Here is a 24362-nt window from a genome sequence, read left to right on the forward strand (position 1 = left end):
GTGGAGTTGTACAGCTGTGACCAAGGCTATAAGGGCCACAAAGACTAAAATACTTACTACTTTGCCCTTTACAGAAAAAGATTGTCCTCTTGCCAACAGTCCCAAAATAGGAAAGACAACATGAAATTATTTCATTCAACAGCAACAAATCGGTAAAATATCTAGGAATAAACATGATAAAACTTTACTTGGTTAAATGACAAAACATCATTTTCCCTAAATGAATGTACAGGTTTAGTGAAGCTTGAAACAAGACTCCAAAGAGATTTTTTAAACAGAGTCACATAACACAGTAATTCTGAAGCACATGTAGGTCAAAGAATTAAATGGGGAGAAGCAGTTTATCAAACAAATACTGTTACAGAAACAACAGGCCAGTCAAGAAACAAGCACCACTCGGAGGGTTGGAGTACTCATATGTATTACGCTGGCGGGCTCAGAGGGCTTCTGCTCCGAAGCTCTGAGCACCTCCAAGACGTGCGCATGAGGTTTCATAGGGTAAAGTACAAGCTTGGGGTATTCGGCCAATAGGCATGGAACAGCTTTAGCAGCATTATCATCACAAAAGTGGAGGCAGGGAGGCAGCAAACCAACATTCCAAAGCCAGATATGTATCTTTGAAAACCCAGCTGGCTAGCAAAAAACCTGAACAGCAAACCAACACTAATTAGCCTAGATTTACAAGTTAGTCTAGCAGAACTCAGATCGGTATTCCAATACTTAGACTTGTGAGTTATCTTGTTAGCCCAGCCCAGCCTCTCCTTCACATTCCTAGACTTGTGAGTTATCTTGTTAGACCAGCCCGGTTTTTCCTTCACAATATGTGAGTACTGACTTCAGAATAATTTGACTACATAAACAGTGTAAAGGTTCTGTGCATTTTTAAATCTCCATAAGCAATATTAAGAAGGAAATAAAAAGTGAGAAATGTGTTTGTTATATTCCAACCTTAATTACCATGGATAGGAGTTGGTGCTGAGGTTCTTGAAGGAAAAGTTCAGGAACGATTTCATATTGGAGACCAACCAGTTAGATTTCAGGCCTCTGAAAATGGAAATAACCAAAAGTCAACTAATTCATGACAAATTTTTAGAAATCCATTAGGTTAAAAGAAAATTGAGAATTACTTTTGAAAATCTCTACAATTGCTGCTTTCCTAAATTATGAATCTTAAATATTATTTTTCTCTCTCTCTCCCTACCCATAGGTACCATCCTTTGAATTTCTGTCTGAAAAACTCCAATTCTACCAGAGACAGTTCAATGAAATCATTAGAGGAACATCTCTTGATCTGGTGTTTTTTAAAGATGCAATGACTCATCTTATTAAGGTTCTAACTATGACTATTCACTGATATAAATAGATCATATAGAAGCTTAATAAATTTCACAGATAAACTTTTTCAGAGAGTAAATTTATAGTATCAGGTAGTGTATAGAAGAGTTCGTGGATTGACTCAGTACACTGTCTCACAAAACAAAGGCTTAATCAGGAACCCCTTGTTTGAATCCACCTGTGTAACAGCAAATGTTTTTCAAGGGCAAATTGATGAAGTTTGTGTTCAGAGCTTTTGACATTCTGAGTTAAAGATTATAACCTTCCTAGAACGTAAGCTGGAGAACCCTGAAAAAAATAACCCCTTTCCTCAAATTATATTTTGATATAATGGGAATCCTGTTCTCCATGGAGAAGTTGTTGCTTTTAAGAATGTCAGTTTCACGATTGGCTTACAGATCAAAAAGGAGTTTCTCCAGGAAGTCAGAACATGGGAGTAGGGAGGTGTCAACTGAAATAAGTGCACAGCCTAAAAGTTGAGAGTTATGTTTTATTTGGTGGACGTTTCTGAGGACTCGAACCCCTTTGAGCCAGGATGACAGCCTCTCAGATCGTTCTGAGGGACTGCTCCGAGGAGGTAGGGGAGGAGCTAGGATATTTAGGAGTTTTACAACAAAGACCAGGTAATTGGAACATTAAAAGCTTACTTGTTGACTAAAGAAAACCAGGCATCTCAAGTTCAAGAATTTAGTGCTTTTCTATGTATGGGAGGGTGCAAACATTTGGGCTCACTGAATTCATTCCTTTGACAAGCATCTAGCTATCTGGGGCCAGTATCCTGTCTTTTCTTAGAATCTGAGTCCCCTCAGGGTGCACCATTGTGAGTGGCTGCAGAGGCTGGGCTGCAGGCCTGTCCCCACTGGTGGGTGGCTGCAGCCGCTGATGACTTGATGGCTTCAGAATTCTTTATTTACTAAAGTGGTTTGCAGTATTTTTCGTTCACAGTGGTTTCATAAAAAGGAGGCAGTTAACTCTGTATTTATTATACAATTGTCTTCTGCAAAACTGGTGAATTTCCAGATGTTCTAGGACTGTTTCACATTCATCTGTTCAACAAGTAATCATTGAGTACCCACTGTGGCTGGGTCTTGGGGCCCTGGACCCTGTTCTAAGTGCAAAACCACACAAATGGTTAACATTTTAAAAATATAATTGATTTAAAATAGAATTGATACATATCAAGGTGTCTGCCATCTGTAAAACTTGCATTAAAAAAATTCTTTGTAGTAATGTAAAAGTTAGCTTTTTTTTTTAGCAATATCTCTGATTGGTTTGTGTAAGAATTGAACCACAGTCTGAGCCTCATCCTCCCTGAGGGAATCAACCACAGAAGGCTAAAAAGGCTAAAGGCTGTTTCTCTAAGTCTTTTCCTACAAATGTCTTCCTGCCCCCATTTTAAGTAGACTTTTGGTACTTTGAAAAAAATCTTCATTGGCAGAGATATGATAGACGTATTATTTGTTGTAGAACTAGGTGTCTACAGAAGTCAGCATGTTGGACTGTTGGTAATAAGCAAATTATTCTAAACTTTCTGCCGATTGGGAAGAGCAGCTCCATTACCTGTTGAGTCTGAAAATAATAAAATTACACACACACACACACACACACACACACAAAATAGTTTTGAAACAGGAACTAGGAAAGCCAATTTGTTCTCTTTTTCATGATGTAAATATAGATGGGCAAGGAAAGAATTGGAATTGAATAAATCAATATGAAACTCTCTGCATAAAAGGAAAAAGTCTAATGTAGTCTAGAAGCATATGGTCAAACCTTGGACCCATTTACTGCAAGCCAATCAAGACAGTTGAATTCTATTTTCAAATGTATACTATTTTATTTCAAAACAGATCTCACGAATAATTCGAACATCATGTGGAAATGCATTACTGGTGGGCGTTGGTGGTTCGGGAAAGCAAAGTCTTTCAAGATTGGCCTCTTTTATAGCTGGATATCAAATATTCCAGATAACACTAACCAGGTAAGATAAAGTAAAATATGCCAATATGTTTTTCTTTCTATGGTTAATTTCACTGGAGTAAAATGTTTACTTTTAAAAATTACAACAATTTGGTATATTTCTTTTTAAGTAAATTTTTAAGTGCATCATACATAAAGAATGGACACAAATCATGGGAGTCACAAAGTAAGGACACCTAGGTAGCTAGCTCACAGACGAGGAAGTGAAACATCACTAGCACCCAGAAGTACCCCGCAGGTCCTGTCCCAGTGACTGCCCTCCCCAGGGGAACCCTATTCTTACTTCTAAGCCCATTGAGTGATTTTTGCCTATTTTTGAACTTTGTCAGTCAAATCATAGTAGATTTACTGTTTTGTGTCCAGTTTCTGTTGCTTGCACTGTGTTTGTGAGATTGACCCACGACGCTAGGTGTCGCAGTGGGTTGCTCATCTTTATTGCTGTAGGGTCTTCCACTTTATCACATATGGCCAGGATTTGTTTATCCGTTGTACTACTATTAACAAACGTTTGTGGGGTTTTCTTTTTGCCAATATAGCTATTATGAGTATTCTTGTACATGTTGGAGTATACTCCTAGAGATAGAATCGCTGGGTGTGACTGGGCAAATATTCAGCTTTGGCAGAGCTGCAGAGTAGTTTTCCAAAGTGGTTCTACCAGAGCACACTTCCCCCAGCAGTCCGTGAGAGCACTGGAGTTTCAATTTGCAGTTCCCAGATGGTCAGTAGTGTCGCACATATTTTCATCTCTTATTGGCCATTTTTACAGCCTCTTTTGTGAAATACCTGTTTAAGTCCATTGCCTGTTTTTTTTTTTTTTTCCTCTGTTGGAGGGTGATTCTTTCTCTTGTTGGTTTTTAGGATTTCTTTTTGCATTTTGGATGTAATTTCTTTGTCAGAGTGTGTATTGTAAATACCTTTTCACAATCATTGGCTTGCCTTTCCACTCTCAGCAGATCTTAATTCTAATGAAACCTAGGTTTTCAATTTGTTCCCTTTATTTTAGTGCTCTCTTTATATTCTGTTAAAAAAAAATTTTTTTGTTTACCCCCAGGTCTTTCTGGTTTCAATGCCCGTAGTCTTTCCATTAGACCCGATGTCTCACACTAAACTCCCTATTAATTGCTACTTTAAAACCTCCTTCAAATAAGGGTCTCTTTATAGTCCATTTCATGGATCTACTCATGGGGATTTATATACAATACTTCAGAAAAAGTCTGCTTTATTTTTACACATCACATTGCTTCTGATAGCACATACATTTAGTAGGAAACAGAATAAACAGAAAATGAAGATCAAGATCTTCTCTTTCCATAATCTGTAACCACATAATTATAACATTTCTATTATTTATGTCACATTGCATAATGCAGCTTTTCCTGACAGCTTTCTCTGATTCTAGCCACTTAGTGAGATGTGCAAATTACCACTATCTATAATTTACCACTGATTTTATTTATAATTTAATTTCTACTTTCTTACTCATCCAAGCTCATCCATATTTCAGACTAGTTTTAAATACTATACATATATTCACTTGGGCAAAAAAAAAAAAAATCTGGTGCTGAGGACCATCAGATTGTAGGGACTAAAAGTTCACTTTCCTGTTCCCAGTTATGCTTCAAGTCACTTTGGGTAAATTCCCCGTTTCTCACTTCTCAAGCTAAATGCATTTATTTTGTGTGCTAACATATAGCTATTTAGCTCTGTGTTTCCTAGCAGGCATTGTTACTTAGTATCTATTGGAGCAGGTGCAGATTATGCTCTAATTATCACAGATTGTGTTTTGAGATAAATTTTGATTATATATATTTTTAATTTAAAATTTCCTACCACTTCTCTTTTTAGGTCCTATAATGTGAATAATCTAACAGAGGATTTAAAAGGTTTGTACAAAGTTGCTGGTGCTGATGGCAAAGGCATCACCTTTATTTTTACTGACAATGAAATAAAAGATGAAGCGTTTCTAGAATATCTCAACAACCTGCTGTCTTCAGGGGAGGTAGGTCTCAAAAGTGGAGAAAGAGCTTATACTTTTAAGATGTGTATCCGAGTAGAAAAGACAGCAACGCTTCAGATGTGAGGCCATTTAGTTACACATTTTTCTCTTTAGAAATGATTGACTGACGAGATTTAGTAGATTTTTTTTTTTTGAAGTTTCTGTGAAATTAATGCTGTCCACCACCAGATACTTTATCTTTCTTCCATTTTAAATATGGTTCCTTACTTGTATCTTTAATCTTCAATTTGATCCTACAGTTTATTTCAGGAGAGGCAAAGTTACCTATCATTTATTTATCTAATAATATTATGTAATAATCATTTATTTATCTAATAATCTGACGCCACTTATATCAGCACTTCTGTGACCACACACATGCTTGGTACTTCATTACAACGACACATGGGACTCAGCATACAGCTGGCTGGAATCATGGCTGAGATATATTGCAGCAACGCAGTAAAGATTCACATCTGGATCAGTAAAGGAAAAGATACAGCCAGGGGAGATGGGGGAAATCCATATGCATGCTTCCCATGTTCTCACCAAAGGGTCCGTGCAGAATGTGCTTCCCCTCCAGTAGTGAAGTGTGGAAACACATGCACTGTTTCTGTCCAGGGAAGCCTATTTGAGACTCTGAACTCAATGGTTTTGTTGGAGGCAGGTCATGTAGCGCTGTCTGCGTAGCCGCAACTGCCAAAATCCCAGACTCTCAGAAGGAAAGCAGAGGTTCACCAAATATCCCCATGTTTGTGTAAGTAGTCTAGGTACAATGGAACACAGTTATCAATTAGTGGTGGAGGAGACATGCCAAAAGCCAAGTTCCCACATGCCAGGCCGAGGAGCAGCCCTGCAAGCACACCCTTCTCAAGATCAGGCCTGCCGCGGTAACTCCTCCCTTCCCAGTGGTGCTTACTGTTTATGATCCAATCAGCTCCGTTGGAGCCAGACTTGAGACTGTCTGTGGGTCAGAACAGAGAGCATCCCTGGACTTTTGAGGAGATGACTGGAATGGTAGAGGAGATGGCTTTTTGGTCATAGCAAGTTGTGCAAAAGGAGACACAATTTGCTCCTGATTAAGCTGCTTAATAAAAAATTGCATTCTTGGTAATCTCTGGCAAACTAGATGCAGAAAAAGAAAGAAAGAAAAAAGATGACATGTAGAGGGTAAAGAAGGACCAGACTTTGGCAGTGAATTGGCTGTGGAGAACTCTTAAAATACCAAACACTTTCTTGTCCATTTCTCAAAGATCTCCAGTTTGTTTGCCCGGGATGAGATGGATGAAATCACCCAAGGGCTCATATCGGTGATGAAAAGAGAGCTACCTCGCCACCCTCCCACCTTTGATAACCTGTACGAGTACTTCATCTCCAGATCCAGGAAGAACTTGCACGTTGTTCTCTGCTTTTCTCCAGTGAGCTGTTATTTCTATTTACATCTATGTAGGAGGGGTTACTCCTTTGAATGTACTTAGTTCGCCTTCTCTGATGAGATATTTTTCTCAGAAACTCGCATTTGTTACATTGAATGAAAATTAACTCTTTACTGCCACTAATCTACACTGACCAAAATCTCATACCAAAGTGTGATAATTTAAAATATTCATCTTGCCAGCAATTGTTGCAAAGTCTACAACTTTCATTACCTAGAAACATAGATTGATTTGTAAGGGATTTGGTGATGGAGTCTTGTCCAGCTCTGCCTCCAATATATTGTTGTCTCAAATGTCCCTGATAAAGATCTGAGTATCTCTAGCTCACTGTGCTTGTCCAGTTTAGTAACCATTAGCCATGTGTGGGGACTTCAGTTTTGATTAAAATTAGGTAAAAATAAAAATCCAATTTCTTAGTCCCACTAGTGCTAATGGCTGTATGTGACTAGTGGCTACCATCCTGGAAAGCACACAGATAGAACATTTCCATCATCATGGAAAATTCTTTTGGGCAGCTCTACTCTGGGGGAGGTCTCACTAAATTACAAGACCGCCTGCTTAATTTTTAGGTAGTCTACTGGCCAGAAAGGTCTTCTTCACAATCATTGGAATTTTGTGTCTCTTTTCCTCTGTGATTCTGGTATTGTCCTGTAAAATGAGCCTGATCCCTGTCCCCCACACAGTTCTTCAGATATTTGGAGAAAGTTTTTGCAAACTCCCTAAGTCCTTTTTAGACCAAACACCTGCTGTTCCTTCTGCTGTTCTCACGTGTCCTAGTATCCACGCCTTTCACTGTCCTGGTCATCTCTCTCTAGAAGAGATCTAGTTTGTCATTTTCCTCTTAAAAGGTAGCTCCTAGAATCGAACAGATGTAGTCTTAGGACAGGAGGAGTGTGGAAATGTTAGCTCCTTTTATTTGGACACTTAATTTACATGTTAATGCAGCCTGGGAAGGTTTTTTTTTTTTTTTTTAATTGTGATGTCATGCTATTTATTGGCTCAGAATATATAAACCTCTCTCTGGCCGTTTTCTGGTCCCTCTGTGTTTCTAATACTTTTTGACTTTGCTGTTGATAGGTTGGTGAGAAGTTCCGTGCCCGATCTTTGAAATTTCCTGGCTTGATATCAGGGTGCACCATGGACTGGTTCAGCCGCTGGCCAAAGGAGGCTCTGGTGGCTGTGGCCTCCTATTTCCTTTCAGGCTATAGTATTGTCTGCTCTAGTGACACTAAAAGACAAGTTGTAGAAACAATGGGCCTCTTTCACGACATGGTTTCAGAGAGCTGTGAAAGTTATTTCCAAAGGTAAGTGACATCACCTAGCGTGATAGCTACAGAAACATGAAGTTCACTCCAAAGAGGACTTAAATGTAGCATCTAGTGAAAGGCTGGTCATGGTGATTGAGGGCGGAAGCCTGGCTGCACTTAAATTTTTTCTTGCTTTGATTTTCTAGAGATTATGCATTGAAACAATGATAAATAAGGAAGATTTAAAAATTAACTAGCATCCATACTTAACTACCTCTTTCCCTCCAGGCCTCAAAGTAACAGATGCTTAATGAATTGCTTTATTTCATTTGCTTAATTTATTATTTTTTTTTTGGAAATGACTTAATTCGTTATAAACTGCTTAAGATTAGTTTCTTATTCAAATGCATTGTTTATTTTGATTAAAGAAGTATACTGTTCTAAAGTTTCATTATTGCCTTATGCCAAGAGAACATTTAGGTTTTATACTTGCATCACGTAGTCTTACCCATGTTTTCACACTAAATAATTATGAAACTAAATTTTAATTGGCTGTAGAAGAGTCCAGTCCCTAAAAGCAGCAGTGGTGTTCATGATGTGAAAGCTGGTGTTGACAGTTTCCCACAGCATGACAGTCACTGTGTACAGTTGATGTGAATAAAGGTGGGCCAACGTGGGTCTCTAGATCAGTGGGCAGTGAACCCCTTAGGGTTCATGGGTGGGCTTCAGAGAGTGCAGGGCCTCCCAGAAAGACTGTGTCTGTTTTTCTGCACAGGGAGTCTTAAGTAACACTTTCATTGATTTTTCTGCTGGGTCCCTACCTCACGAAAGTTTGTTTAGCCTAGATTATTTTCTTACTTAAAACTATGCCTGGACCATCCTCTTAAATAATTTTAAATAATCTCCTAGATTCTCTCAGTAAATCCGGGTGTATTAATTCTCTGTACTGGGAAGATTTTCCTTCTACTTACCTTGAATACTACCCCTACTACCGTCAACTGTGGAGAGGAATGTTTACCTTTGTACAGCTACAAAAACCTACGTCTTTATTTTTGAAAGTTTTGGTGTTATTTTCCAAAAATGTTCGTATCTTCTTAAGTTGTAGTGTACTCTGAATGCAGTATTCATATAATGCTTTAACAATAGTCACGTATATGCCAAAGTCCCTAAAATATTTTTTAATGTTAAAAATCTTCAGAACTCCAAAAATGAAAATTTGAAAGGTAGAAATAATTTTATAGTGTGTGGAAATCTCTTCTTTGATTTGAGTTTCTCCTGTATAAAATTACTCCTTTTATTTATGTCTATTGTTAACTGTAATTGTTGTACTAAAGCCCATAGAGAGTTGAATGTTTGAATCAAGTGTGCCTTGATTTTAAGGATGGTCCAGTGAATCAGGAGGGAGACTGGTTTTTCACCTTTGTAAGCCTACTCAGCTGGGTTCTTAGCAGTGAAGGGGTGTGTTGCAAACACCAGGTGAATGAGAACAAATCTCGGCACAAACTCGTTGCAGCCACTTACTGTAGTGTTTGCACAGAACCTTAAAGTTTACCAAGTGTGTTTACATATGCCGTTTTATTTCTTGATCTTCACAAAATTCTGGGAGGTGGAGGACAGTGATTCTTTTCTCAGTTTTCCAGACTAGGAAACAGAAGCCCAGAATAGGGATAAGGGTCAAGTCAAAACATCCGCTAGAGGTTTAGTCTTCTTTCCGCCTCACCTCTAGGGAAACCATTCACAATTCCTGCCCTCTTGCTTGTGACTCGCTGGCTCTCTGGGATCCCACTGGCTTCAGTGTGGGAAAAGCGTCTGTGTTGACACGTTAGGGGAGTACACCAGAAGATAGCCGTGAAGCTCATTTCTGTCTTCTGCTTTCAGATACCGCCGAAGGGCACATGTGACTCCCAAGTCTTATCTCTCCTTTATAAATGGTTATAAAAACATTTATACCGAGAAGGTGAAATATATTAACGAACAAGCTGAACGTATGAATATTGGTAAGTGGAAATGAATCTCATCTTTCCAGGGCTTGTCTGATAGGGATCCCAGTATTTTCTGTGGTGGATATTGATGCGTTTGAAAATGAAATACTGATTTTGTTGTGAGTAATAGATGTTTTTGAGGGATGCCCTTGTGGGTCTTTGGACTTGTCAACAAAGTCTGGGCAGAAGAAATCTAAACACAGGTGGCCTCCTTTTTTCTCCAGAACCATTTCTTCCAGCTCTTTCAACTTTGGGTCCACCCTGTTCAGGGCACCGAGCAGACGGGGAGAAGCCAGCTCTTGGAAACTGACCACAATTTCAGCTTCTGGTTTCATTACAGTTTCCCTCAATCTGTGTAAACTTTGCCATGTTTAATGACTCTGATTTCTAACAAAGGGAAAGGCAAGACAGAAACAGAAACAAACAAATAAAAACAAAAAGATTTTACAGGAACAATGATTTTTCTCCGTCCAGTGTATGTAGTCTAAGTAGGAAAAGTGTAACTGGGAACGAATTTTATGTCCGGAAAGCATTTGGTCCAAGCAATCCAAAACCACCTTAGCCCTGTCTTTTCACTTCTGCACAAAACGTGGTCACAAAGCACAAAGGTCTGGGACGTTACAGTGGTGATGGGAACGCTGTGAAGGGAACATTCTTCTGCTGTCTTTCTCACAGCTCCATGGCTCATCTGCTTGCAGCTTTTCCATACGATGCTCTAGGGTCAGTGGTGCCCTGAAGCTGCTTGTGCTGGCTCGTGAGAAATGGTGGTTCAACTTTCAGGAATTTTATGATCTGGTTGCTAAAAAACAGCCTTTATTAAAAATTAACAAATATAAACTTACAGTTAAATAAATGATGTTAAAATTGAAGGCAATGAATACCCAAAACGCATTACTTCTGAGCTGTTTTTTACTTTATTTTGCCATTATTAATGTTCTGGAGGTTATTTATCTCTATTCTACTTGTAGGTAGAAATATGTAGTGGTGTGTTACTGAGAATCTCTCAGAAGCTTGAAATCAGACATGGTGGGAGTATTTACACCATGGAAATTGGAAATCATACAGATGAGTGCCCCTACCCCAGATCCAGATGCTAAATATTTACCAATACACCTGCCTCTGTGTAGAACCCAGTCGGAATGTGAGAAATTCAGTTAGCCAGTTATTTAGCTTCAGAGCCCTGTAAGTCCTGTAGCCAACTGCATAAGTTTTAGCATTTATTTTCATTTTTATAGCAAAGGGAATCATACACACAAAAAAGCGTTAACATATCATCTGTCTTGTTTGCCATCTCAGCCACAGTATGATTCAAAGGCAAAAAAATGGTAGTTGCAAACCATTTGCAAAGCCAAGGAGAGCATAAGTTTGTCCAATAAGTTTCCTGACTAAATTAATCTTACTCAGTGTAGCAATGTGACTTTCCCTTAAATGTAGCTAGATGGTATTCTCCAACCAGAGCAATTTTCTTCATCCCTTGCTGAAACTCTCAGAAATATAGATAGTATTGTTGCTCCTAAACTGTGTGTTTTTTAAAGCTTTTGTCCATAATTACTATTTTGTTTGTGTTATAGCACATATTATGGTACCTTATCAGTAGTAAATATTAAGTAAATATTTGTTGAGAGGATCGTCATATGCTTAGCTAAAGTGTGTGTGTGTGTGTTTGTAAAGGTCTTGATAAGCTGATGGAGGCAAGTGAATCTGTTGCAAAACTCTCTCAGGATCTTGCAGTAAAGGAGAAGGAATTGGCAGTGGCTTCCATAAAAGCAGATGAAGTGAGTCTGCATTTATTTTGTTACTAGTGTGAGGAGTACTTTTTCATATTAAAAAAAAAAGCGTTCTTGAGGGGAGGGTATAGCTCAAGTGGTAAAGCGCATGCTTAGCATACACAAGGTCCTGGGTTCAATCTCCAGTACCTCCTCCAAAAATAAATAAACCTAATTACCTACCCCCACCAGAAAAAAAAAAGCATTCTTTAAAAATGTTATTTAAAAAGTAAACAGAATGTAAACCTACAGACTATTTCTGGTAAGATAATGTTTACAAAGACCAAGAGATAGTTTTATTTAACTTATACCAAAACATACCTAAACTATTATGTCCTCTGCTTGGTCTAAGATTATTTTTTTCTTCTCTGGATCTATCTGTTTCTTTTGTTTTCTGTCATCTGTTTAGGAAAGTTCTGCTTGATTATAAGTTATATTTGGTCTTCTCTTTAAGGTCTGTGCATGCTCTAGCTTTCTAGGATAGCTCAACCAAGTCCTATCTGAAGTTTGTGTTGGGGAAGAAAAAGGATAAAAGGAAGAGTTGGTTGAGTTGGAAAAAAAAATAATAAGATACTCCTCCTAAGGTGACAGGGTTATCTGTGTGCTGCTTCTTTATCGATGACCTGGCAGTCTCAACCTGCTTTTAGCTTCCACTCACTGAGAGTCAGTTAAGAATAGACACTTAAGTCTTGACCGTTAGCCAGTTACTGAAACGAGAGTTAGCATAGGTGAGGCACTTAGCATAGACCTGACGTGTCGTGGGCACTCAACAAACATTAGCTATTTTATTATTATTACACGAGACTTAGTATGGTTTCTCACCTTATTCTATTGCAGTTTACTTGAATTGATTTAATTTTCTAGAAATTACATAAAGTAGAAATATCATTTTTATGAAAGCTTAAAATTTATTTTTATACATTCCGTGCCTGAGAGAAAGCTTAGGAAATAGAAGACTGCAAAACTGCTTGAAGGTGATGCTTTAGTACACCTTAAAATATAGACAGCTTAGATGGGAAATACATTTGCTCTTAGTCTTCTTTTATATTATATTGAATAAACATTATCTAACTATGTGAATCTGTACATTTTCCTTGAAAGGTTTCTATTTACCCTCGTGTGTTTCCTCAATTTAACAGGTATTAGCAGAAGTCACAATAAGTGCTCAGGCTTCAGCCAAAGTAAAAAACGAAGTGCAGGAAGTCAAAGACAAAGCCCAAAAAATAGTGGATGAAATTGATAGTGAAAAAGTAAAAGCTGAGACCAAGCTGGAGGCGGCTAGACCTGCACTGGAAGAAGCAGAAGCCGCCCTAAACGTGAGCAGTGCGTTGCTGTCCCTCCCAACAAAAGTCCTAGCAGGCACCGCGCTTCACTGCATGCAGTTATCCATGTGATTTCTGTCATCAGAAAACTGAATTGAATTCTTACAGTGATTTATAATCCCCGAGTTTTGAAACATTTGAAACAAATGTTTCTGCTGATTATGTATTTTCAAAGTTCTATTTTTTTTAAGGCTTCACTTCCCATAACATTTTTATTTCATACATCAGTCTTCCATGAGCTGAGGAATAATGCTGTGGTTATTGGCTTAAACTGCAGCCTAAGGGATTCAGATTATATAGAGAGCCTTCTCAGTTCTTCCAGCATCGTTAACTAGATTGTGTCATGCACCCTTTTAAAATCCCCTTGTGGTTCCCATTGCTCTTTGGGTTACAGTCTCAAGCAAGGCATCTGCAGCTGTGAGGCAGGAAGGGGCTGCTTCAGAGACCAGCAGATCTGCATTTACTCTCATGACCACTTCTTAGACGATAATCTGGAGGAAAATTTACTTAACTTCCTTGGGTCTCTATCAGGATTCAATTCTTCGTTGATCCTTGAAGGACAAATGTAAGCATTAGAAGTAATGAACAGTTGGCTGTGTGCATAGGAAGTGCTCAGTAAATACTGGTGCTATTGCTATGATAGTCTAGCTCCTGTCTACCCCTTGAACTCTATCTCTTGTCTTGTCCCTACACAGAACATGACCCAGCCATGCAGGAACACCTACAGGCTTGGCAATAATCATGGTCTGTCCCCTTTAAATGAGTCTCTTCCTCTGCCAGGAGTGCTTTTCCTCACCTTCACTGGCTAATAAAAGTCATTCCCCAAGACCAGGCTCAGATCTCATGCCTTCCAGAAAGGTTTTGATTCTTCTGGACCTCTTGATTTCCTATACTCCTGTCATGGCAGATAATCCTAGTTTAGGGTAACTGTGTCTTCCCTCTCTTCCTTAGAAGATTCTGAGGACAGAGCTATTACTGTTTGTTTTTGTTTTATCTGGGAGAATGCCTGTATTTGCTAAACAGATGAATAGATTTATTACCATCATTTAATAAAATTGTGACAATGACCAGGACACATTCTCTACCCTCACACCCTTTATGGCTCCTGTGATAACATACGAGACAGTGAGCCCTGAACCAAACAAGTCTTAGGTGTTTTCATTGATCACATGATGTCCCAGTCCTTCTTGACTTGAATGTCAGGTAATGTCTTGTTTCAAACCCAGCTCACTGATACTTTCAAAAATACTTTAATGAGTTATATGTTATAATAACTTCTCTTGTCTCCTTCAAATGCCTCTCCCTTCCACAGACAGGGCAGCCCTCAAAATGAAAACTGAAGGTGAGGTTTCTAATATTCAGGGCCTTGCTCCTCTTTTATTATCCGTATGTAATAAGACTCTATGCTTTGAAGATGGAAGCTATCTAAATGTTACACATAAATGGTGGTTATTACTAACAGAGGAATGGGGTGGTGGGCAATTGAGGGCTACAAGGGGTAAAAAATGAAAACAAAGAGACAGAAATCCCAAAGTGACAATGAAAGAGCCATTATGCAGAAAACTTGGAATGCAAAGCCTTGAGGAGATAATATCAAGGATTTGGGAGAAAATATGTTTTAAAGTTTTCCACTTTAATTATTTAAAAGTATTAGCTTTCCATACAACTAGGAATAGTACTCAACAAAAAAATTTTTGATCCCTAACCCCAAATACAGACTATCAAGCCAAATGATATTGCCACAGTCAGGAAACTTGCAAAGCCCCCTCATCTTATTATGAGAATCATGGACTGTGTTCTGTTACTATTTCAAAAGAAAATTGACCCTGTCACTATGGATCCAGAAAAACCCTGCTGCAAGCCATCATGGGGAGAGTCATTAAAAGTAAGTAAAATCAATTTCTGTTAAGTCCTATGGGGTGTACCAGGTGTCCGCATCTCAGGACGCTTAATATAGACCAGACCAGCTGGCAGGCAATAATTGATCATTGTGCATTGAAGAGTTTATCTTAAACTGCATCTCCCAAAATGTAAGTAGGGAAAAAAATTTAAAGCCAGATGCCCTCTTTTTATAAAATCTGTCTTGAAATCAGTAGCTGTATTGGCACAGTCTTGATGTCAGCCCAACATCATAGGAGCTTGTGTGGTTGGTGGCATTTCGATGCACTCACTAGACAGGAAACTTACCTTGCTTTTCTTCTTTACTTTTCACCATGGAAACAGGAAGACAGCTTGCAATTTATAGCTTTAGGTTGACTACTGCCACAGTCTTGATTTGTATGTGTACAGCAAATCAATTGTTACTTCTTTGAAAAAAATTCAATTTAGAAGTACATGCTAACCCAAGAAGAAAGTGCATATTTTCTCCCGGAGCTTACAGGTTGTAATACTGTTTTTCAGTTGATGAGTGCAACAGGGTTCCTGTGGAGCCTCCAGCAGTTCCCCAAGGACACTATAAATGAAGAGACTGTTGAGTTACTACAGCCGTATTTTAATATGGATGATTACAATTTTGAAAGTGCCAAAAAAGTCTGTGGGAATGTGGCAGGTCTGCTGTCTTGGACACTTGCAATGGCAACATTTTATGGTATCAACAGAGAGGTGTTGCCTCTGAAGGTAAAAGTTTCCTTCCTTTTCCCAGTAAATCAATGTTTAATAAAATCAGTCATCATCAGTATTACTGCTGTTAAAAGACAAAGCGTAATTTGGACTAATAAAGTTAAGTTTCTCCATTACCAAATTTTTCTTTTTTTTCTGTATGTTCTCTCAGTTTCTCATTCTTTTTACATCTGTTACATGTTTCTTGTCATTGCAGACAAGAAACCAAAACCAACTTGTTAACTGAAACAGGAAGTGAACTTATTGGGAATAATAATCAAACTATTATGAAAGGAAACTGGCCATATCTTTAGAGATTTGAGATTAGATTTGGAGACTAAGTTTGATTACCGTATTCTGAACAAAATTTATAAAAATTAGGACCAACACCGAGAAATGTCTTCAACTTCAAAGACACAAAGAGAACCTTATAGAGGTTCTCTAAGAAACAAAATTTAAAAGGTTGTTTACAAAAGAAGAGAAATCAGGATGTCACAGACTTCCCACAGCCCAAAATACTAGAAATTAGTGGAAAAACACATGCAGAGTGCTGAGTAGGAAATTACTGGGGTCTAAGAATTCAACTGGCCAAGCTGCTCTTAACGTATGAGGGAACAAAAAGACATTCTTAAGGATGCAATTTAAGTATTGAGGGATAAACACACACCCACACCCACACCATCTATACTGGGCTAGATTGTCTTTTATGTCTGAGGGAACAAAAATACATTCTCAGTCATGCAAAGGATTCATAAAGTATACCACCCAGACACACACTACCCCCATTCCACCCTCTCAGCACCTTAAAGCTAAAAAAGTTGAAAGAGGTTGCTCTGTGGAATGGAAAATGGTACACAGGCAAGCAGAAGCATACTGTTTTTCACAATAAGCCTCATAGAAATAGCTGCCTCTTTAAACTTTGCCTATAGGTAACTTTGAGTAAAACAGAAAATAAATTTAAAAGTTTTAGCAAAGAGAAATGGTGAGCAAATATAGCAAGTACACCCAAACAAAAAGATACCAAGAGAGAGATGTTACTATAAATGTAGAATTCAAGAAAAAAAGTACTTATAAGAGCAGTTATTTTTATTGATAAGAATCATGATCCACAGTGAGACTTCATTGTAATAATGCCTTATGCAATAAATAAAATAGCATCACATTACATAAGGTAAAGTCCATTAATATTTTAAGTGGAAATTAACAAAGATAATACTGTGATTTGAGATTGTGGCATACACCATTAACCCGCGACAGGTCTGGTAGGTAGAGAGCCAGCTGTCGAAGGGACTATGCTTGGCTTAATGCTCTGCTGTCCCCTCTCGAAGTCCTTAATACTTTTTAAACAAGGGTCCCTGCATTTCCTCTTTGCAATTTTATGTAGCCAGTCCTGAATAGGCATAAATTAATTATAGATTTTATACTATATTATTATTATTTTTTTAAATATATGTATTTTTATTGAAGTATAGTCAGTTTACAGTGTGTCAGTTTCTGGTGTACAGCATAATGCTTCAGTCCTACATGAACAGACATATATTTGTTTTCATATTCTTTGTCACCCAAGTTACTACAAGATACTGAATATAGTTCCCTGTGCTACACACACTATATTATTTTTAAGGTTGAATAACTACATTGAACTTTCTTCAGTATGAACAAAGACTATGAGATTATGTCTAGTGTCCAAGACACATGGACAAAAATTGATCATACTCAATTCTAAAAGAAGGCTTTGATTCAGTTCCCCAAAGCAAAAATTGCTGAGGCCTCATTCTCTGATTATAAGCAACAAAATTAGAATGTTTATATTAAAAAAAAAAAAAAAGCCAGTCACTTCTATTTAGAAAATGATGGCAAAAAGCTAGTTACCAAAGCTTCTGTGATGTGGCCAGAAATGCTACATTCCTAGCCCTTAAGTGAATCAAAGAAACTAAACACTCCAGTATGTATAAATACTCACCTGTAAGCTTAAACACACACACACACACACACACACACACACACGCAATTTGAGGAAAGTAGAATAAAGCTAATAAAATAACAGAGAAAAGTAGTAGAATTAAAGAATTGGTGCTCTGCAAAAATATATGTATGTAAGAGATGTGTTCTTGGAAAATCTAATCAAGAAGAAAATACACAAAAACAAATGAATATCAAAAGGTAAATGCATATAATCACAGATGTGTAGATTTAAATAAATAAACAGCAGATACTACATAGTTATATGTAAATACATTAGAACATCTAAATGAAATGAAAACTTACTGAGAAAAAGAGCTAATTTCAAAAAACCAAATATCGAGAAAGAAAGTGAGAAAGTTACCAAGGAACTTCTACCCTAGAAGGCTCTAGGGCTCTATTTCTTTACTGATTAATTACTTGAAATTTATAAGAAACAGATAATTACCATGCCGTAGGACTTAGAAAAAGATGAAAAACTCTTGTTACAGTAATTTCACTTCAAAAATCTTTACCAAGGAAACCAAAATGTTTACATACCCAATAGGATTTATTATATAGCATTCTTTATAATACTTTAAAATTTGGGGTAGGGGAGAAATGTTTAAAAGTAGGGCAAAGGTTAAATAAATTATGATACATCCAAATTGTGGGATATTGTGCAGCCATATAACTAATATTCATGAAAAAAGTATTTAAGGATGTGGGGGAAATGATTGTACTATTTTAAGTGAAAAAAATCAAAATGCTAGTTATCAACTTCTTGACACAATACTTACAGACTATCTCTGGGTAAAATCGTGAGTAATTTTTTCACTCGTCCTCATATATTTTGGCATTTTTCATATGAACATTAACAGGTACAAGGAAGAAAATCAACTTTAATGAAATTTCTCTGCTTCCGCAGCTGAAGACACCAAAACAGATGACTTCCAAAGAGGGCAAAAATTATGTAGTAATTTATGTTATTAGTTACCAACTGAAATGAATGTTTCGTAGCACTAATACAGCTCTACACTAACCACATCTTCTTCCTTTGAAGGCTAACCTGGCCAAGCAAGAGGGCCGTTTATCAGTTGCTAACGCTGAACTGGGGAAGGCTCAGGCACTGCTTGATGAGAAACAAGGAGAGCTGGATAAAGTGCAAGCAAAATTTGACGCAGCAATGACTGAGAAAATGGTGAGATTAAGTGCGCAACAATCACCAGTGCAACGCACTGAAATGTTGCACAAGCATGTGTTGTATTTAGAAATCAGGCAGATGTTTATGAAGAAAAAATATTTATCCAAATGCCCTTACTCACTGGCAGTGTCTACTTATTTTAGGTCTTCAACACCCCAAAATCTTTTTTCTGTTTTTAGTGATTGTTTTCTATAAGAGGAAGCTGTGATGTCATACGCAAAGAGTACTGACTTTGGAGTCAGAAAACTGGGTTTGAGATCCAGCTCAGGCACTGATGAATTGTGCCATTGCAGGCAATCGACCAGCTTTATCTGTCAAATGGACAGCCTCACACAACCTCATGGTGTGGGTTGTAAGCACTGGTGGTCGGGTAAACGTTTAACAATCGGCTTGTAGGGGGCAAGGGCTTGGGGGAGAAGAAAGCCTTGGTTTACAGTGTTGGCTGATCTCTGTGGTCTAGGTACCACCGCCACCATCAATTTTAAGCTATCAATGTGACAACACAATGCAGATTTGGAAAAAGATACAGCACACTGTATATGCTATTTCCACCATGCAGATACGATGAACTTAAACATCCTCAAGAGTATAGATTATGGAAAAATGTAGTAAATAATTACGAATTGATGAGTTTTTATTATTACCCTTCCTTTCAATATAATTTGTTTAATTATAAGTTTATATAATTTATTTTTTAGTAATGGTTGTGTTTAACACCAGCTCACAACTTGTCTCAAAATTTAACAGTTGACTCTTGTGAGCTGATATAAGCTGGCTGTAGCAGACTATAGTCACGTAGGATATTTCTGGGGAAAAAATCCTTAGTAAACTGCAAAGAACTCATAGTTATTACTAAATCCAAGACTTAAAATGGTGTATTTTACTGATTTGATTATTTTTTGAAAATCTTTAACAGAAACACTATGTAAATTATGTGATTTGGAGTCTCTCTTACAAAATGGCTCTCCTTGAAATTTTTCAAGGTAAAATAACTATTATGAATGAAATACATGATTTAATATGTAAAATTCTCATTGTATTTTCAGATTATACTAATTTTGCAAATTAAGAAATTCCTCCATGTATTTTTGCATGTGAACATAATGGATGTTTGATTAAGCAATTTAAAGAGCTCTCTGAGACATTCTCCCTTTATGAATGTAGGATCTGCTTAATGATGCTGATATGTGCCGGAAAAAGATGCAGGCAGCTTCCACCCTCATCGATGGGCTGAGTGGGGAAAAGGTCCGATGGACTCAGCAAAGCAAAGAGTTCAAAGTTCAGATTAATAGGTATACATTTTGGTCTTTGTTATAATTGCCATCCTTCTTAGTCATCACCCCAAAGGCCATCACTTTGTGACAAGAGAGAACATAAAGTCCTTTTCCCTGCAGTGCTTTTCTCCACTTCCTTATCTCCATCTCAGAACCACATACACTCAGTAGAACTGAGAGGGAAGAAAACTTTGTGAAACATTTTAAATCTCAGTTTAGGTTCAGAAATGTGGGGTTTTGGTGCGAGAGTACTTCTGACATTATTTGGATTTGCCAGAACCATCTAGATACTGGCTCCAGGTCTATACTCTTCACCTCAGGGATTTTGAAAGTGTGGATCAACAGTTTTAAATGGAAGGGTATCTTGTGCTGAGGTCTTCTGGTGTGTCTTCAGAAAACTTGAAGAGAGGGAATAAGAGGGGAGTAGGAGAATGGCAAAAAAAAAAAAAAAAAAAAAAAAAAAAGAAAAGAAAAAAAAAGAAGGAAGGCAAAGAAGAAGAAAAAGTAATTTAATCAATAGTGAATCTGAACAGGACCAGGGCATGGGATGGGATGGGAAAAGGATGCTTTCCTCTTCTGGAAGCCAAGCCTCAGGACCTGTAGGCTTCAGGAAGGAACCTTCTCTCTTGCTCCCTGACTTACCCAGAATGAGGCCACTCCTGTCCCCTTTTGCGCTTCTGGGTTCCTTTTTTCATGATCCTTCCATGTCTGCTGCCAAGGGTGGAGCAGGGAACAAAGAAAGATTTCACGTAGTAAGAAAACTGCCCCGTGGCCTTTCAAACTCCTGCTGGGAGAGCTTAAAAGTCACTTTGTGTTTTTTCTTAACAGACTTGTAGGTGATATTCTGCTGTGCACTGGATTCCTTTCCTACCTTGGTCCTTTTAATCAGATATTTAGGAACTATTTGCTTAAAGATCAGTGGGAGGTAGAGTTGAAAGCACGGAAGATTCCTTTCACTGAAAACCTGAATCTTATTTCAATGTTGGTGGATCCTCCAACGGTAAGTGTTACTCTCCTTATATTGTTTGAATTTCAGCCTCATTTTGTTTCTGACCTACTAGGAAATCAAGGTAATTTGACACCTGATTTTTTCTTTTTTCATTTAATTGAAAGGATTGTTTTGAAAAAGCTAAAGCATTACAAGAATTTTTTTTCCTTTGTGATATAAAAGTTGCTTTGCATTTTAGGAAATCTTGCTTTCAAATTAATACCGGTTGCATCACTATAAATTAAAAGATCATTTATGAGTTACAGGCTTGTTAATACTGAACTCTTCTTAAAAGCCACCACTGTTTACACCAGTCCTATTAAGTCACTCTCTCTTACAAACATTCTAGGAAAATGTAGGCTTTAGCTCGGCCGAAAGTACTGGTATTGTTAACTTTCTTCCGGTCATTAACCATTTTTTTATAATGTTCAACAGCATAACACAATAGCACATTCTGTCGTCACTGAGTTAATAGCTCACGCTGGCTGCTACACTAACCTTCCTTGCTGGGAATTTGATGCCACTGTCAATTTTCGGTATATCTTAACAGAGCTCCTGCGGTATTAGGTGCTTTCCAGGCAATTTGTATTCACGAGCTGCTTTTTGATATGTAAATATGGTCCCCAGTTGCAGTTTCTTTAGGGAAGCCATGCTACTAATTTCAAGTTATCTCTATTTAAAGTTAAAAAATAATCTTTTCCATTTAAACAATGTTCACCTGGTCCTTACAGGGACTAGCTGACGTACTGGAGATGCACTGGGAACAGGCGAGGCAAAGTGGACCAGGATATTCTTTATTGATTATGGCCTTTCAGGGAACTGGGATAATTTAATGAAGGTGGAGGCTGGTTGGTTCATTGGATCTTGGGTTTTATTGACCACTTGGAGCCAGGCTGGCAGTTCCCTCTTGATTTTGAAAGGAAATATTAAGAAACATGTCATCGATGAGTTCCTGCCAGTATAATATCTCCTCTCCCATGATTTCTCTGCCTCCAGCTGTGTGGTCCCCCTTCCCCCATGTAAGCAGAACCAAAGAGCAGGAAGGGGAAGTTTCAGAGGCTTAACCCTTAGGGCTTACCTTCTCTGTCTTCTCAGTGTATTCATTATCTCTGCTACCTCTAGTCCATCTGGATCCCACCACCCACCCAGCCTCACCATATTTCAAGTCCCTGTGTTCTCCTAATGTTCAGCAACCATGCTTTAAAATCTTCAAATCAGGTTTAACATGCAGTCAGTTTACAGTATTTCCTCATAAGTATGAAAACACAATGTAAAAGGTTTAACCTAGCCTTGGGTTTCTAGAGAAAGGATTTATTAGATGATAAATTTGTTTCTTTTAATTTAATATTACTTGGCTCACATTTACAAGTTTAGTTTCTTTTCCTAGGTATTTGTTACCTATCCTCAGTGGAAAAAAATGTCCAAATTTTAGATTCTTTTATATCATGGCACTATTAATTACTAACGAAAGCCTTCTTGTTTTCCTCTGAATGGCCACATCCATTTCCTGTCAGATTGGTGAGTGGGGGCTGCAGGGATTACCAGGAGATGACCTCTCAATTCAGAATGGCATCATTGTGACAAAGGCCACCAGATACCCACTCCTCATAGATCCACAAACTCAAGGCAAAACTTGGATTAAATCAAAGGAAAAAGAAAATGACTTGCAGGTATGTGCCATTTGGTGCATGGGAAAGTAATCTTGAAATTATGAAGTTTTCCCAAAGTTTCAATTGAATCTGTCAGTCATAAAGTTGTCATCTCTATGATAGTTGTTTGCTAATTTATACCCTTGAGTTTTGAAACACTGATTTGAGGCCAAGGCTCTAATTATTTTCTCTCTTTTGTGCTCTCTCTTGATCTCACTCTCCTTCTCTCTGTCCTTTTCCCTGGTTCTGTTGCATTTGCCATTGTTGGATGTGGCTTTTATTCTGGGCCTTGGGTTTGGGCTTATAGTAAAACAACAAAAATAGGACTTGATTCCTCGGTTTAAGGCTGTCTGTGCCAGCCTAGCTTGGCACTTGGTAGTACTACTGCATAGCATACTAGAGTCCAGTGTTGGACTTGGAGTCTACCCAGGTGTTCATCTTAAGGTGGAGATGGACGAGGACAGGGTTCCAAAATCCCTGGCCCCTTTGGGGATCTTGTTACATTGATATTTCAGTTCAGCTACCAATATGGACTGGACCGTTCATTGTTTCCTAGACACTGTTCCCAGTTCTATGTCTTCTGGATCCATATTTTGCTTGTACTATGTCTACTAACCAGAGTGTCCTCTCCACCCTAGTGCTCACTTTACTTACATCTGCAATAAAAATCTTAAACATTCTCCAAAGTCCACATCCAGTGTGACTTTCATCAAGGCTTATCTGAGTCCCCAGCTTAATATAGCCTGTCCTGACTCCTTACACAACTTGTACTTCCATTGTGGACTTAAGAGTCTGTGTTAAATTATTGTTCTTTGCATGTTTGTCTTTTATCTTGACTGTACCATAAAGGTCTTGTTAGCCAGGTTTGTGGTTTTACAACATCTTTGTATTTTCTGCACGTTTCTTTAAATAGGGTAGTCATTCTGATATTTATTGAATTGATTTAATCAAAGTGTGTCATCATTATAGGGGGGAAAAAACAAACCCAGAAAAATCAGGTGGTCACCTTGATAAATGCAAAAAAAGCACTTGGTTTTTTCATGTTCATGATAAAATGTCCGGCAAACTAAGATTAGGAGAGATCTTCCTTAATTAGATAAAGAGTATTTACAAAAAGCCAACACCATACTTAATAGTGAAATGTTGAAAGATTTCCTTCTGAGATCAGGGCTTTGCAGGCAGGTGGACACTGCCTAGCACTCAGGAGCACCCCAGGATACTCCTACCTCGTTACTGCTCCGGTCTGTGTTAACTTAGACATCCCAGAGAAATCCTGGAAAGGATCAGAGAGTGTAAGTGGAGGGGAAGAGTTAAGGGAAATGGAGTTAGTGGGAGTGCGGCTTCCGAGGACCTGCACACACACAAGTGCGTGAGTGGTGAGTATGGAGCACTCCTGCTCCTGGACTTAGCTTCCCGGATCTGGCTCAGCTGTAACTTGTCCTCATTCCTCATTCCTCTGGCCTTCCCTGGCCAATTATGCTTGTTCTTATTTTTCCTGATCACAGCTTTGTCTCTCCATTTTCACGTTAAACTCATTGACAGCCTTCGGTCAGCATCCTTCCTGATGCAACCCAGTCCCAAGAACCTTCCTGAGGAAGTAACAGAAATGAGCCAGAGACACGTCCTTATTTTAAAATACATCAA

General features: G+C 38.1%; 1 protein-coding gene across 1 annotated transcript in view; it reads left to right on the forward strand.

Moving 5' to 3' along the window:
• The window catches only part of DNAH8 (dynein axonemal heavy chain 8), a 211713-nt gene that overhangs the window by 121170 nt on the left and 66181 nt on the right, over positions 1 to 24362 (forward strand). The window contains exons 60-73 of the mRNA XM_010977286.3: positions 1208 to 1330; positions 3186 to 3316; positions 5161 to 5314; positions 6565 to 6729; positions 7825 to 8051; positions 9873 to 9991; positions 11648 to 11751; positions 12882 to 13058; positions 14782 to 14949; positions 15465 to 15680; positions 18667 to 18804; positions 19972 to 20099; positions 20910 to 21081; positions 22584 to 22739. Coding sequence (XP_010975588.3) covers positions 1208 to 1330; positions 3186 to 3316; positions 5161 to 5314; positions 6565 to 6729; positions 7825 to 8051; positions 9873 to 9991; positions 11648 to 11751; positions 12882 to 13058; positions 14782 to 14949; positions 15465 to 15680; positions 18667 to 18804; positions 19972 to 20099; positions 20910 to 21081; positions 22584 to 22739 — 2178 coding nt within the window. The remainder of the gene's footprint in view (positions 1 to 1207; positions 1331 to 3185; positions 3317 to 5160; positions 5315 to 6564; positions 6730 to 7824; positions 8052 to 9872; positions 9992 to 11647; positions 11752 to 12881; positions 13059 to 14781; positions 14950 to 15464; positions 15681 to 18666; positions 18805 to 19971; positions 20100 to 20909; positions 21082 to 22583; positions 22740 to 24362) is intronic.

This window comes from Camelus dromedarius, chromosome 19 (assembly GCF_036321535.1).
Source record: "Camelus dromedarius isolate mCamDro1 chromosome 19, mCamDro1.pat, whole genome shotgun sequence".
NCBI classification, from domain to species: domain Eukaryota; kingdom Metazoa; phylum Chordata; class Mammalia; order Artiodactyla; family Camelidae; genus Camelus; species Camelus dromedarius.